We start from the raw sequence: 17004 nt of genomic DNA on the forward strand, positions 1-17004 counted from the left end.
GAACTCACCAGGAATTATTCTGAATTGGCTTTTTTTAACCACTTCAGTCTATTGTATTTCTCAGCACAGCACTTCAGGTTGTTTCTCATATGGAACACCACTTGTGGACTGGTGACCTTCTCCCCCAGTCCTGGAGCACCCCATGGGCAGAGCATCCAGATCTGCTGGCTCACAGCTGGTCACCTTCACAGCCCAGGGTGCAACATCTGCCTCCAGAACCATCTCATGATTCCATTAGATCTGACCCACTGCTACAGCTCCACAGATGTGAACACCACCAGGGTTAAGTGACATCTTCTGCTTTCAGACACATAACACAGCACTTGCCTCATCAAGTGTAAGAAAAATATTTCCATACTTATTTATTTACACAATAATAGAATGTTAAAATGCTCTGGTAATCATTACATAAAGATCAAATGTGAAACCTTATTATAGACATCAGGAAAAATAGCTTTCTGATGAAATGTGGTGTGACTTCCAACAGCAGAGCCTATTTTCAGCCATTCATGCATATATTCATAAATTTGGAAATTGTAAATTACATCACAAGATGGATTCAGCCCCAGTTAATGCAGAATTCCATCTTCCCCTTACCCACATCTATCACCACAACTTTTTGCCAGCACACCCATAGTATTTCCCTATGAGGTGTGGGTGGGTTTTCACATGTGACTACGATTCAGATTCAAAAGTGGAAGTGATTTAGGACATAAATTATCTTTTAGTAGTTTGTTTAGTGCCACATCCTGGTCCTCTCATTCAGATGTAAAGCATTCTCCTCTCTGCCTCATTTTCCAGTCCATAATGGCAAAGGCCACAGTTAAAGCTGGGGATGAAGAGCTCTGGAGTGCTCCTCTCCCCAGCCTGGGCACTGAGCTGGCTTTGTCACTGTCACACCCAGGGCAGGGGACAAATTAAAGACATTCATTTCCATGGCTGGTTATTATACCTGGTAACCCAAATGTTCACACACATACATTATCCCTGGTGAGATGGAGAAGCTGCAACCAGAAGGAACTAAAGCAGGATACCAAGGGAATGTCTGGAGAAAAAAAATAACGTGACTGAAAAACCAGGTCTGATTTTCAGGGGCCTGAAAAATGTCCCAGTGGAGGATGGCACATGAGAAACATGATGTGCTCTGGTGAAACCCCTGCATGTTCACCCTCAGTGCTGCCATCAAATGCTCTGAGTGACTTGTCCAGATAATATTCAGTGCAGCTGAGATTTTTGTGTCTGCCATACATCAGCCCAGAGGATATAATTTTCTCCAAAGTGGTTTTATGGGTCTAGGATTAGTTCGTGTTGTTTAGACCAACAATCACAGAGGCCATAAATTAATAAATACTTTCTTGGGCTACAAGTTATTTCAGTGCAGTGACCCAGACCATCCCACCCATCACAAGACACTGATAACCAGATTTCAGGGGCTGAATCACCCTCTGCTTTCCCTGCTCTTTTTTTCCTTCTCAGAGAAGCTAAAGCAGCAGGTCAGGGTCCTCAGCTAGGAAATGTAATTAATCTCCAGCAGTGAAGCAAGGTGAACCCACCCTGATCAAATATTTCATATAACACATTACCACGAATATCAATCACATTTCACAGCACATCTGGTGTCTATATTTTGTTATTACTTTTACTGCTTCTGAGGGAAAATTACCATGCACAGAGAAAAACCAAAGCCAGACACCAGAACTCGACATACCCAGGGTGCTTTCCCCAGCTAAAACTCATTCCTGCCTTCAAGAAATCCAAAGTTTTCAAATTTTTTTTATATTTTATTTTATACAAGCCTTGCCCTGGCAAGATAAGCTAATTAAATTAATGTAGAAATAAATTCTAGAAGCTGTTGGCAGAACCCTGTTCTGCAGGACTGGGTACAAACCCAACCACCCCTCCCCACCTGCAGTGCCAGGACCACCAGGACCCTCCCAGCAGTGGGTGAGAGATGCCATCCCGGGGACACTGACACCAGGCTGTGTCCTCACTGCCTCTCTTCCTCTTTTTCTTCTTTTTGAGCACCAGCAGGACCCCAGCTGGTGTCAGTGCCATTACCTGTTCAACACAACCCTTCCTGGCACCCTCCCAGGCAATCCCAGCCCAGCCCCACAGCCAAACAGCATTTTTCTCTTGCAAACGGAGCCCACTTGAGGCTCTGTAAAATGTGCAGTTCAAGCTTGCCTTTTCGGGTTCATTTCTCCCAGAAACCACATCGTCAGGAATATATGTGGTTATCTGAAATACCTAGTGTGACATGGAGCCAGATTTGCAGCCCAGCTTCTGCTGAAGTTGGAGACCATGAATAGACCTAATGCTTCATTTCATCCTGCATCCCACTAACAGCTCCAGCAAGGCTTTAAGCTGCTGCAAAGTTCTGTTATTTATAACCACTTCAGATGATTTTATGGTATGGATGTGAACTTACACAAGCGAAGATAATAGCATTTATTTATTTTTTTTTTTACTAAATAATCTAATCAAGCTAGTCAACTAATTTAAAATTAATGGGATGGAATGAAAACGTTGGACAGTTTCAAAATAAATTAAGTGTGGAACCAGGTTACGTTTAATCAAGCTGTCATGCAAATTAGCAGCTTCACTCAGTAAGTACTATTAAAAGAACTTCTTTGGTAGTGACAATGTTTTTGGAACCATTACAGGAACTATCTACTTTCTGTTAGAGAGATGAATGCTAAGAAGTACAGCTCCCCCAGTACCCAGTTTGTAATTACATTATCATAAAGCTTTGCTTGGCAGGAAAGCTGCAGATCAGTCTGCTGGGGCCAGGGGGTCAGTGACAGTAAATATTTTCAGAAAATCACTCTTAATCTGCAACGTTATACACTGCTGCCAAAAAAACCCCAAAACAAAACACCACAAACCAACAAAAAAACCCAAATCAAAATACAAAATAAACTCCCCCCAAAAACAGCCAAATGAGATTATACAGATGTATGGCTGCAGAGGGAAGAGGCATGCAGGGAACATCCCAAACATCCCTTTCTGCAGGGAATAAAGGTGTAAGAAGGGAAAATCCCCCCAAATCCCAGGTGCAGACAGCAGTGACCCCAGGCTGCCTCACTCCCCGGGCTGCCTTTAAGGCCTGGAACAGCCCTATGGAGGCAGCACCTATTCCTATGGCCTCTGTTAATTAGGAGATGCTCCTGATTACTGCCTAATGAGGCAACCTCAGGCCAGGGCTGGCAATGCCAGGAGCCCCTCCAGGTAAGGAGCCAGAGCCCTGATCCTGCCATCCCCAGGGATGGATGCAGCAGGAACAGCAGCACCTGGAGCCAAGGATTCCTCCCCAGGAGAAGGGAGCCTTTGCTCTCCCCTCTGAATATATTTCTATTGATCTCCTGCATCCACACTCTGCCAGCAGATGTGCTTTGGATGCTGTAATGGAGCTGCTGCTAACTGAGGAATTGTGTGCCAAGTCCTCTCCAAAGGCAGCAAACCTTTGCAGAGCAGCTGCATTCCAGGTCACAGACACTTTGATCAACAGGAAATAATACTGCACATCATTTGCTGCCATAAAAATAATATCACTTTGTACTACTACAGTGTTCTACCTTCCATCTGAGAGCATGGAAGCCTTGCAGAGAGTGTTGACACCCTCAGCTTATTCCACACACACACAGCTGCAAGGACTGCACTCCAGAATTCCAGTTATCACACACCTTTACCTTAGGGAGGGACTGGGTTCCCTTTCCTTTCTGTAACATGAGGAGAGGTCTGCTGCCCATGGGCTGGCAGCCAAACACCACTGGCACCCCACAAACAACTTTCCCCCACTCAGTCAGAACCTGGGGCTGGGCTCTTCTGGGAGCTCCAAAGCCCCAGCTGGCAGGGATACAAGTGCTGGCCCAGCCCCAGTGCCACCTCACACAACCAGGGTTCTGTGAACACCTCAAAATTCCCTCTGATCCTTCACCTGGGTGACCCTGGGGAAAGAAAATGCGTTTGGATGGGGCTAAAATAATCAAAAACTCTGCTTTTCAGGGCACTCGTTCCAGAAGTGGTGTATCTGAATAAAAAATAAATGTTGTTGTATACAATCTCTGTAATTCCTCACTTTACCTAGCTAATATATATATATATAAAAAAAAAAAAGCAGGGATCAGCATGGTTTGTTGGAACTGTGATGTTTCAAGAACTGAGTGGCAAATAGCTATGCGATGCTCAGAGTTATTACTGTCCTCATGAACAGAATAATGTGTTCCCTGGGCATGGATCTCTTCATTGCAGCAAACTCTGGCTCTAGGAAAGGCAGAGAGGGAAAAGTGAGGAATTGAAATGCTGCTGGGGACAGAAAGAATGACCAAGGAGGGGTAGAAGTGCCCTGGTAGAGGCAGCAGCCCAGCCCCAGCCTGGGCATCCCAGCACAGCAACCACACAGCCACACTTGAGCCTTATTGGTATTTATCAACGAATGAATGTTAATTTGAAATGTTTACACAAAACTCCTGCACTCAAGAAGATGAGTAGCACCAAAAGTGCTCTTTACGCCTCCAAAACCAGGATTCATTTTAAATCCATTCCCCATTGACAAAATCAATACAGGGATGAATCACAAGTGTGTTAGGGACAGGAAGAAAAAAAAAAAAACCAAACGAATTCCTGACCAGGTATTTGGGTATAATGCATGAAAAATGGAGAGAAAAAAACCCAACCCAAATGCTGTGATGGGCAGGAACCAGCCTGGCCCTGCGTGGGGCTGGTTTGATAATCCTCTGGCAAGGGCAAGCAGCAGCTGGATATAAAAAACATTTGCAAGATGTATTTTATCCTTAGCACATACACCTGCATACTACCAGAAATGTAACAGAAAGAGGGTAAAAAAAAATAAATTCATAAATCAAATACAATTAACTAAATTAATTTTAAACTAATTTCCAGCCTCATGCAAGCTGCTGTTAAAAAAAAAAAAAAAAAAAAAAGTAGCTGTGACAAAAGATATATTTTGTTCTTTTTCCTCTGCTACTTAATAGTCTCAGAATGAAAAGTCAAGTACAATTTTCTGGTCCAATTGTTCCAGCCAAGGGGAAAACTGCTTGTCATAATTAGGCCACTTTCATAAGATATTTACTCATCAGCCAGCCTCCTGCCCTGTCCTGTCCTGGGCTTGTCCTGAGCTGCTGACTGCTCCTGCCCCACCATCCACCCCCTGACTCTCATCTGTATCTCTCTCATCTGGGGTGATGCCCTGGGCTGGGACAAGGCTCTGATCTGCTCATTTCCAGGGAATTCCCAACTCCAGGGCTCTCTCTTTCTCCAGAAACAGCCCCAAGGGGCAGCCAGAGGATGGGGCAGGATGGAATTCCACACCCCAACATCTCCTGAGGAGTTTTCCAGGATTACCTGGACAGGGACACTGTGGTCCTCGTCCCACTGGGCACATTGACACCCTGAATGTCTTGAAAAAAAAGAAATTCAGAAGAATTCAAGTACCCTGAATGGTGTGGGCTGGGGGCTGCCTTGTGGGGAGGACTGCAATCCCCATTCCTACAGCACAGAAATGCAAGCTGCCTTTCAGGAGGGGTTTTGCCACACTTAAAAGATTCTGGAGGTCACAGTGGCTTCCCACAGCCACTGCCCACAGCTCCTAAAAATCTATTTACACATCAAAAAACCAAGAACTGCCATGTGAGAGACCCTGAGTACATGAAAGAAGAACTTCAACTCAGTCTTTTTTTTTTTTCTCACTGTTTATATTAACATTTCAATGACATTTTAATAATTAATTTTAGATTTACTTAATAACTGACTTGAACAAGAAATATAAGAGAATTACACTGATGAAGTGGGAGCATGATTAGAGGTGGCCTGGGGAGCCCAATCACACCAGGCATGCCTGGAGTGCTGCAGTACCATTTAACTTGCATCCAGGAGACCCGAGGCAGCAGCTAGGCAGGGAAACACACTTAAAAGTAAAGGATTTTGATGATTTTGCCATTTTACTGATTTAATTCCCGTGATAAGTTGAGGATAATTGTGACATAACACCGAGATAAAAGCACACGTACTTTGAATAAATTAACCTATAATTTTGTAAATATTATACCACCATAGATTTATAAACAAAATATTTAGCATGAGTGTTACACAAGGATGGTTTCATTAGTGGGTATCATGCATTATTTCATTCTATAAGCAACACTGCCTGCAAAACTGCTGCACTTGGAACTCCCACTGATGGGAGACTTTTCATCCCTCCTAGGAAAGGACACAACTGAGCTAACTCACTGCTTCATCAGCACCAGTCCTTGAGTAACTCACTTTAATAATACAAGTCTTTTCTGAGACCTTCATAAACAGTTATACTCATTTTTAAACTAGTCTAGTTCATCTGGTCCAACCCCCTCATTAAAACCTGCTGTACTATGATGGGTATGAACAAGATAACTGAAATAATTGCTGTTAGATGAGATGGAGACACCTACTCAGAACCACACACAAAAAAGCTGGGTTCATTTCTCTTGCAGAAAAGCCCTGAGCCTTTCTGATCCTCTGACACAGCAGACAGACACAGCAGAAACCACTTTTGTTTATCTATTTATTTTTGCCAGGACATCCATTCTTCTTGCTGCCTTTGGAAACTCATTATTGCCTCAGCTCAGGATACCAAATTATTTGGGGATTTCACTGAGACCTGCAGTCAGTCTCCCAAAGACTAAGAATTCAAAACAGGGACAATCTCAGCTGCAATTTATTTCACAGGGTGCTGACACTGTCCAGCCTCTCTCAGGACCATTTCCCCATTGCTGTTATTTTTAAGCTACCAGCATTTTGTCTCTCTAAACATCTGGTAAAGCCTTAAGGCACCTGCTCCTTAAGTTTACCTTCACTTAATAGGCATTTCACTGGAAATGCTGACACAAGCAGCATCTGAGCAATGACACAAAGATGAGTCAATACAGCTTTTAGAATATTAAAAACCAAACCAAACCACCCGGAGCTCTTGGAGAGCTGTGTTACTCAAACCTTTATTTTGGTTAAACTCCAGCTCTGTTGGCTCAGCTCAGCACCCACCCCCTGCCCACCCTGCAACACGTGGCACTCAGCATCTCAGCTGAGCCCCAGTTACACCAGTAATAACAACATACCCTTTATGTTGAACTGTGTCACAAACATGAGATGTGTCTGTGCCCAGACTGCCACTCACCCAAAGCCCTGCCTGTGGTGCTGAACGTTTCCCTCTTCCCCTCACACATTCCCAGCTCTGGTTTCAAATGAAGGGACACCCCAGTTTGCTGCAAGCCGAGGTGACTCCTGGAGCCCCCGTGTCAAGTGGAACATCTCCATGGGGAGCATCAGGCACAAAACCCAGGCCAGCACCATGTGGTCAGTTACACCCCCACCCTTTAAACTCCCTTCTGATAACCATTACAAGGAAATTCCCTGAATTAAAACACCAAAACCTGCAGAGATGGTTCCTGTGCTCCAGACCCTGAATGTAGGAAGAGCTCTAATGTGTCCGCAGACTTCCCTCAGTGTTATTAAACCCCAGAGCCAGCAAACTGGTAGCAAAACCTCTCCATAGACATCTCAGCATTTGTGCTGGTAGCTTATTAAAAGCTGCTGAACGAAATTACTGGAGCTTTCAGACAAGTGATGTGCTGGACTGCTGGATCTTAACTGCACTCAAACCCAACAAACTTCTTTCCTCCACACACAGTGTCCGGGGACATGGACCATCATGCTGCAACAGGGAGAAAAAACAAGTGGGAGAGAAAGTTTGGGGCAGCCAGCACAGCCAAGCAGAATAAAAAATATGGGAAAAATGGCCTAGAAAACTACAGCTTCATTTACTCCAGTGAATTCTTTGTTCCACAGCAGCACAGAACAATTCTTCTGCACCACTTCCCTGCTCTCACCCAGCATCCCCCAGGCAGCTGGGCTACCACAGCAAGACCCAGGTAGCCCCTTCCAGAGGGGGCCAAGGGGCTGAAGGAAGGAGCCTGTGCTAATTCCATGTTTTTCTACAGCTTCTACACAAAATGAACAGCTTTAATATATATACAAACCCAGCATAGTCTATGAAAAGTACATATATGTGCCTGTACTAGTAAAAAAATCAACTACTGTGCTGCAGAAAATGCAATGGTTCTCCTCTAAGCTGATAGCTGCCAGGGATGGAGACCCATTTTTCACCACATACTTAGAAACGTAGCAAAATCAATGCAGAGAGCCCCCAGATTGCCACTGCCCTGTGCAGCCTCCTGGACACCAGCCAGGGCTCCTTGGGCTGGGCCAGGGCAGGACCTGCTGCAGGAGCCCAGCTCTGCCTTACTGGGACAAGCTGGAGTGGAACTGATAGTTACTGTTACATAATCACACACACCTTAACCACAATAAATCACCTAGAACTCCATCTGAAACTTCCTCTCCCCTTCTCCCATCACGTTTCCTCCCTGTCACTCCTGCTGCATTAGGGGCTCTCAGGCTGTGATGGCAGCAAAGCTCCAGCACACCTCCAGCCCTCTGCTTTAGGGATGTTCCCCTCTCCAACCAGTAACAAATGGGAGGGGAATTTCAAAGCATTCTTTTCTTCCTAGGCTGGCCCAAAATGCATTTCAGAGAAACAAACACCTGCCCCAGGTGAAAATCAGGTGGTTGGAAAGGGAGAACTTCATCCTCCAGTGCTGCTCTGTGCTGGTGAATTACAGTCTGCTTAAAAACATTTTTAACATGAAGCCAGTGAGATATCAAAGGCATACAACTGTACAGTAAATTATGTATGCCCATGTTTTGTAGAGGGAATAAGGTTCCTGCCTACTTTTGACAGAACTGCAGTGTGTAAATTTAGCAGGCTTAGCACAGACACAACTCCAGACTGGACACTTACTGTCATCCTGGGCATTTACATAACTACAGACAAAAATGCAGCATCTATAGATAAACATATGGAATTTCCTTCATTGACACTGACATCTGCATGAGTAAAATTACTGGAATTTCTGCAGGAAGGATTGTATGCTAATGAGATTTTTTCAAAGACAAAACTGTTAGTGCTAACAGTTGGATTCTCCCTTTGTTTTAATTATGCATGACTAATGATAGCTGTTTGGCTGTCTGACCACCAGATTGTGTGCTGTTGCCAAGGGAAAGATCTTTTAAAATAGACTGACTGTTCTGCTGCTATAAACCAGAGCATGTGCTACTTCATCTTATACTTTTTAGCAGGTTTGCAGGTATGAAAATCAAAACCTGGGCTGAACTCACCAGTGTGTTCATTCTCCTGTGCAGGTCACCCTGTGTCTGCTGGCAACAACCAGTGAGACACTGCACAAAACCAGAGCTGCTGCAGACATCCACTGCCACAGCTTCTGGGGGCAACCTGGGCACCCAGGGGCTCAGCACCCTCACAGCACAGAATTTCTCCCTCCCATCTCCTCTCCATCTCCCCTCTTGCAGCTCCAAACCCTTCCCCCTCATCCCATCCCTCCAGGCCCTTGTCCCAAGTCCCTCCCCAGCTTTCCTGGAGCCCCTTCAGGCACTGGAAGGTGTTCCCCAGATATAGATAGAAACATTTAATAGATATAAAGTAGGTGGATTTTGTACTGATCACCCCTGCTCAGGGAGAGCCATGGCTGGAGAGGACTCTGCACACCTGCCAGCACCCAGCACTGCCCCACCTGGGGGGTATTTCACCAACATTTCTCCCCGTGTTGCTGGTGAGGAGGAACAGCACCCACAGAGCAAGGTAAAGTTTCTGTTTCAGCCTTCTCTTTGCAGGTGGCTCTGGGTGGAAGCTGAAGCAAGGCAGAGGAGCTGGCAGCCCTGGTACCCGAGTCCTGCAGAGGGACACAAGCCATTAACCTGCTGCATCCCTGCAGTGCTGCCTGCACAATCACACTGAATACACCCAGGGATGGGGCCAGCTGGACTGACCACCCCTGGCTTTCACCCAGCTGCTGCCTTGGATTCCTCTACTTCTGACAAAAAGTCATTTCTTGCCAGGTCCCTGCCCCAGCCGGGCGTGCAGAGGGGTGGCAGGGAGGCTGCCAGGCATCCCTTGGACTTTCTCCTGCCCTCACCAGGAAGAGAGGGTCCTGGGAAAGGATGCTCCTTGATGTTAAAACACTGCAGGATGGGCAGGTGGCACTGCTCAAAGCCATGCCAGGGAGAAGGAGCAAGGGCTGAGTGCTGCTGAGCCTGCCCAGCCCACCAGGCTCTCCACAGCATCCCTCATCCCTCCTGCAGGTCCCACAGAGAGCTGGCACATCCCTGGGTCAACTCCCTGCTCCTCTGCAGCACAGATTTTCCTTTCCCAGCCCAGCCTTGGGTCAGATTTCTGCCAGGAGAAGAGGTGGCAGCCAGTGCCACCACTCAGCTCAGCCTGGGCTCTTTTCTGGGATCTTGGCTGCATTCAGCTCTGATGCAAGATGACAACAAGAAAAGTAATTTAAGTCGCTGTTGGGCTTTTTTTGGTTTTTTTTCTCCTAAACAGAACAGCCCTTTGGAACAAATCCTGTTTTTCATTCCTTACTGATCACTGGTTTTGTTAGTTCCTCTGCATAACATCTGAAACACTCACGATCGTTTAAAATGATAAATTATTTTAATTTACTCTGGATTTATTTATTATTATTAGCACACAGACAACAGGCAAGATCCATAATGTGCACGTTAAATAATTGGCAGGGGTTTGGGGCGTGAAAGCCTTACCCAAACAACTTAATTTCATGTGGGAGTGTGCACGGAGGTCTGCAGGTACCACAGCCTCATCCCAGGGAGTCAGGAACAAAGCTTCACACAGAAACAATAATTTAGGATCCTGAACTGCACAAGAATACCAAGAGTATGGAAGTCAAGAAAGATACCTTTTAAAATCACAAAGGAAATCTGTACATTTGTGGTGATAAAGGGCATCTTTTCTAGGAGGAGAATGCAAACCCAGCAAGTCCCAGTCCACAAGAGTCACTGCCCCTCCTCAGCAATTTAAATATTAATTGGGCATCCAGAAGCCCCTGAGGACCTGAACAGCTTTGGAGTGGGAACCTTCTTGACCTTCCCCATCACACAGAAACTGAAGAGACACAGGCCCAGAGCAGCAGGATGCTCCTCAGGGCCATTGATCAGAGAACACATGGTTCAAGAAGTGCTGGCAAGGAGCCCCCTCTAAATGAAACCCAGGATGACCATAATATTGCAGTATCATTGAGTGCCTGGAGTCTGAGGAAGCAGGGACTGGAAACAGTCCCAGCAAGGTCTCATTTGGCCAGCACTCCCCTGTGCTCACAGAGAGGCACTTGAGTGCTTTACTGGGAAAGGTGAAGTCTGTCTGAAAATCAGCATGTTTGGAAAGCCAGAGAGGCAGGAGACACGGGTTAAGATGCTGCTGCCATACTTCTCCTGCCAAAACAGAGTTCATGCCCATGTCAGGCTGATTGCAGAGCCCCTGCATTTGGACATCTTTGCTCTGAACCTTTAGCACTGAGCAGAGGGGAGAGGTGGAGGAGAAGAGGAAGATCCCATTCCCAAGATGTGGAAAGAAGACACAGCTGGGAAAATAGTTTCCAATAGATGGAGAGAACTGCCATCCCTGGGAAGCTGGAGGGAGCCAGGGGAAGCACTGGGTCACCAGCAGCATTTCTCCAGCACACTGCCTGGAGAGCTCCTATGTCCCCAGAGTGTCACAGCCCAAAGGCTCTGTACCTCCCCGGAGAGGGAAAGTCACCTTGGACAAGTCTGGGGCAGTGGCTCTGGCAGAGAAGGAAACCAGGAGACAGGCAGGAGGCCAGGAGCTGCTCCTCCTGCTCCCCAGGTGGAAAATCCTCCCAGCATACAGGAAAGATGCTGAGTAACTCTAAATGCAACACCAAAAGAGGCACTTCATCCCAGATCAGCTGTCTGCTACATGTCCAAACCTTCTAATACCAGCAGAAACATCCCAGTGAGACAACCCCTGGGCAGTGTTCACCACTCACACAGCCCAGCCCAGCCCATCCTGCTTGCTGGGTCACACAAAGTGTTTGGTGGCCACCTCCAGTCTGAGGCAGGGACGAGCCCTGGAGCTCAGCTCAGATTCTAAGGGATGGCCAAAAGAGATCCTGTGGTGACAAACAAACACGTGGATGAGGTTCAATCCACCTGTTAAACAAGGCTGGCCCAGCACTGACCCTGGTTTTCCCAGGCTGGACAAGATCCAACATCCTCCCTGTACTCACAACCCACACCATTATCTGCTTTACAGCTTCCACTGCCTCTGCCCTTTCCTGGCAGCCTTTGGGAACCTCCAGTGGATCCCCACTCAATGTGTAAGTATTTGTAGTGAAAAAATCATATTATTTTATTCCTTGCAGAGCATATACTTCATACATTATTATCACAGAGTGGTAAACAAATTTTTACTTTTTTTTTTTAAAAAAAAAGCATTAACCTCTAAAACTTAAGTTACTGTGATTGTATGAATGCAAAAGTACTACCACATAAATTCATTCATTATCCAAAGGTTTTAAGAGAAATAAAAGACGAGATAAAGTCTGGTTGCTAGAGAAAGCCATTTGGCTCCCCTACACATGGGTACATTCAGATATCTAAGGGGTTTGATTTCCAAACTGTGGATGAGGTTTGTAGGAAGTGCTAAGACACATCCCTGCTCGCTTGCCTATATAAAGCCACAGGGGCCACAGGCACAGCTCAGCCATAACCTAGATAAGCATCAGCACAGAAAGTCAGAGAGAAATTCTCTTTTCCTGCTCAGGGCAGCAGAAAGGCCTGGGAGCTGCAGCCCTGGTGGGGAGCTCTCTGAGTACCCTCCCCAGGGCAGGTCACCCCCAGGATGGGACAGAGCATCCCCTGCCCAAGCAGAGGTGCCCTGGAGCACAGGCAGGGCTCAGGGGGCAGCCACGGGTCACCCTGCCCGCCCCCAGCAAATTGCTCTGCATTTGTCACAGCTCTTAAAATGCTCCTACTCCCCAAATTGCCACTTCTGCTGTCAGCATTACAGACGTGCTGCAAGCCCAGGGTGATCTCTCTCCTTGCAGGAGGTCTGCAGAAGGGTCACTGGAGAAATCCAGTTCTGAACATACAGACTCTTCTCCGTATTTCTAGCAGCTCACAACACAGCAATTTATTCTTTTAATAAAATAAGGCTTTTAGAACTTCCTCCTTCCTCGTGTGTTCTCATTAAACCTTAGCTCGTTGCCGGGGACGAGCGCAGAAAAGACGCAGGGACAGGATTTATACTTCTGAAAATAAGGGGCTGCCCAACATTATTCTGCCATACAAAGCAGCTGCATTATTGATCTGGTTTCATACCACTTCAATTACCAGTGGCACGGTGTTGGGAGCATGGCCACCCCGTGCCAGGCTGGGGGGCTGGAGCACTGCACACCCCGGGTGCTGGGTGATTGATCACCCTGCCAGGGGAATTAACTGCTGTAAAACGAGGGAGCTGTACTGCTTATTGCACTTGGTGTTAACACCAAGAGGCTTTTACTGGAAAGCCTCAGCAGCTAAAGGAGCCTCTGTTCCTCATCTTCAGTGCAGGCAATGAGAACTTAACGTGAGAGCCAAGCCTGGCACTTGGCTGGCTCTGTCTGCCACCCCCTTCGTGGAACCAGGGGATGCACTTTTTCCCCCTAACATTTCAGCTCAAAACCAGGCTGGCCAGTGAAAGTTTCTCCTCAGTCCAGCCCCAGTGACCCCGTTTCTTCACACTGCTTGCAGCCCCCAAAAGGTGGGTCAGTGGGGAACAGAACCCTGGGGACCCCTGAGGAGCAGCAGCCCAGGGCAGTCCCGCAGCACCCCGGTGTTAGGGGACACCTCCACCCCAGCCTGAGCACACAAATCACCCCAGTCTTCCTGCAGTCAGAAAACTGCTGACTCAAAGCCACGGGAATCACTCCCATATTCTAGCATGAATTATTAAAAAATGGAATGCAGATGCTGTAGGCTGCTGGATCCCTCCTTGACAGAGTGCAGCAAGAAGGGGAGAAGCCTGGAGCTGGGAGGGAACCAGCAAGAAGGGGAGAAGCCTGGAGCTGGGAGGGAATCAACATGTGCCAGGAGCAGGGAGCTGATGGCCATCTTGCCATGGGAACAGCAGCCAACTTCAGAGCCTGACAGGGACAGCACTGGGAAGGGCTACAGCCAGGCAGCCACGGAGCTGGGGGGAAAAAACTCCTTTTTCTGACACCCAGATGGCTTTATCCAGCTCACAGGATTTTGTATTTAAAGAGATCACCAGCTTCCAATCCTAAGGGTTCCAGTAGCAACGATGTGCACTGAAATCCACTGATGTTAGGACATGCCAGGGAGGGAGAAGTCGGGAGGAGCAGTGACAGCGTGGAGCCAGAGACTCCAGATAAACAGCTCTGCCCCTCCTCTCCCTGCTCCTTTCAAAGTGTTTTCCTACTGCCAGCCCACGTCTCCCCTCTCAAGCTGCAATACCAGCTGAAAACAAAATAAACTCTGATCTGAAAGCAAGCCTACAAAAGGCATATGAAATGAAAGAAGCTGATCCCAGAGCGGGAGGGATGGAGGGACAGATGTCACACACCTCCTGTCACCATCTACTCAGCATCCTTCCCTCTGGCAGCATCCTCAGAACAGATACCTCCCTCCTCACACAGAAGTAAGCTTTTAATCTTAGAGCTCTTAATTTTATTTATGTAACCTGTCCAGCTGCACAGGTACCAGGTCCCCCACACGATCTCAGGCCTAGAAAGCTGGATGTATTCCAGTTTCACATGTCACAGTGTTGTATAAGGTAATTCTAAACATATTTGCTTATGCCCTAATAATATTTAGTACTGGCCAGGTATCTGTCTTGGCTGCCCAAGAACTCATCATCAGGTTATCTTCTTTACAACAGCAATATCCCCAGCAGCTCTAACAAAATAACCTCTTTTAAACATTTCCTTTCATTCCCCAGTTCCACAGACAGCAAGCCCGAGCACTTGAGTACAATTCAAAATACAGAGTGTAATTGAGGTACACATGAAAAATACTTGTCAGCTGCCCTACATAGACATCTACTGTATTTTCAGTAGCTACTACACCAGAAGCAGGCTGACTCGCTATAAAACGAGTCCAAATTCTCACAGAATATCCAGCACACTATTTTACATCCGGTTGTGGGATCCTTATTAAAAAACATCAAACAGCTAAAATACTTTGTAATCTGGAGACCTGACACCCCAACAACAACAACAACAAAATACAGCACTTCACAGCTTAAAAACACTGCCAAGTAAATCAGATTTTATCACAAGCAAGGAGGTTCAAGCCACTGCAATCGTGTTCCAGAGGATGAGAAATTGTATTTTTTTCTGAACTGTAGCAAGATCAAAATGAAAGTGCAATGCACAAATGAAAAGTTAGCATCGGGGGACTTGGGAAATATCAAATCAAACCCAGGAATGAATGAACACGAATCAGAAAGGAGGAGTGAAGCAGATTAAGCATCATGTACAAGTACTGGTAAACAGATTTTTCTCCAGTCAGCCGGACAGAAGGTATGGGGAGCACAAAGGTTCCTTAGGGGAAGCAACAGCACAAGCATGTAATCCCCTGATGCACAAAGCTAGCTTGCCACGTACATCTCTGGGAAATATAGGAAACAAGAATATATTCAGCCAACACAGATACTTCTGACGGGGCATAATCCCCAAGCGCTGCATTCCAGCCCAGACGTGCTCACACCAGAGCCCCAAACTGGTGTCAGGAGCCCCAGACTGGTGTCAGGGTCCCCTAAACTGCATCATTTCCCCAGCAGCCTATTCCCAGCCCATTCCCAAACTTCTCCCAACAGATCCAGGTTTACCAAACCAGGAAAACCGCTTCCAATACACTCAGCCAGAGCACTGCAGCATCCCCAAGAGCGGGCAGGGGTTTGTTGGGGGCTTCTCCCCGTGCCCCCCAAGCCCCCCCTCCAGGTCCCCCCGCCCCACGGCACCCCCTTTGGCATCCTACCTAAGCACCGCCGTGTCCCCCTTCCTCACCACCAGATTGTCCACGGTCGCCCCGGGGAATTCTCCCCCGGGAGCTGCGAGTCTCCCGGTTGGAAGGAACCAGCAAAGGCCGAGGCAGAAAACAATCGGCAGCCACTGGTGGGAGCCCCCGGCGCTCCGCACCAGCGGTACCATCTCCGCTCCGCTTTCCCCCGGGCTATGCAGAGCTGCCCCCGCCGGTCCGGGCGGCCGGATGGTGATGAGGAGGAGGAGGAGAAGGAGAAGAAGAAGAAAGGGTGAGAGAGAGCGGAGCGTGGGTTGCTCCCGGGCGGCCTCCGCAGCATCTAGCGCGGAAAGGGCAAGGCGCCCGCTCGGCTCTGCGCGGCCGCGGATCGGCGGAGCGGCTGCGGCGGGCGGGACCCCGCTGCCAGCCCGGTTGCCACGCAGCCGTCGCCCTGGCAACCGTCCCGGCGGCAGAGGGATGCGCTTCCCACCCCCCTTTCCTCCTTCATCCCACCCCCCCTTCCCTTCCTTCATTCCACCTTCCCCCCTCCCTCCCTTCCTTCGCTCCCCCTCCCTCCTCCTCCCTCCCAGCTCCGCCCCTCCGTATCCCGGCTGGATGGACAGAAGGATGGACGGAAGGATGGATGGATGGAGGGATGGATGATGCCGGGGAGCGCAGGGACAGCCCTCCCCCGGCCGCTCGCCACCACTCGCTTTCCTCACTCCGACAGAAATGTTTATACCCCCCCTTCGGCCAAAGGAGAATCCGGAGCGGTTGGAAGGCAGTAAAAAGGGCTGGAAAATCGGCCCCGAAAAGCTCTGCAGGGAGGATGCCTGCATCCCCAGGGAGATGCTGAGGCTGCCAAAGCAGCACACGGCTGCCTCAGTGCCACAGCAGCCAGCCAGGCACTTCCACAATATTTGCTCAGCCACTCCAGTACTGGGGCTCCACTTCCTGACGTTCACAGAGTGGTTTGGAAAGGACCTCAAAGATCATCCAGTTCCAAACCCCCTAAATAAAAGATTCTGAGAAATAAGAGACCCTGAGTTATCTGAAAAACAAGCTTGCTCTTTGAAAAAAGCTTCTGATGTACCT

At 47.8% G+C, this 17004-nt stretch overlaps 1 protein-coding gene across 1 annotated transcript in view; it reads right to left on the minus strand.

Moving 5' to 3' along the window:
- The window catches only part of NEGR1 (neuronal growth regulator 1), a 169595-nt gene extending 153495 nt beyond the window's left edge, over window positions 1-16100 (minus strand). The window contains exon 1 of the mRNA XM_030455185.1: window positions 15928-16100. Within this exon, the coding sequence (XP_030311045.1) occupies window positions 15928-16100 (173 nt within the window). The remainder of the gene's footprint in view (window positions 1-15927) is intronic.
- Between the last annotated feature and the right edge of the window lie 904 nt (window positions 16101-17004).

Source organism: Calypte anna, chromosome 8, assembly GCF_003957555.1.
Source record: "Calypte anna isolate BGI_N300 chromosome 8, bCalAnn1_v1.p, whole genome shotgun sequence".
Lineage (NCBI taxonomy): Eukaryota > Metazoa > Chordata > Aves > Apodiformes > Trochilidae > Calypte > Calypte anna.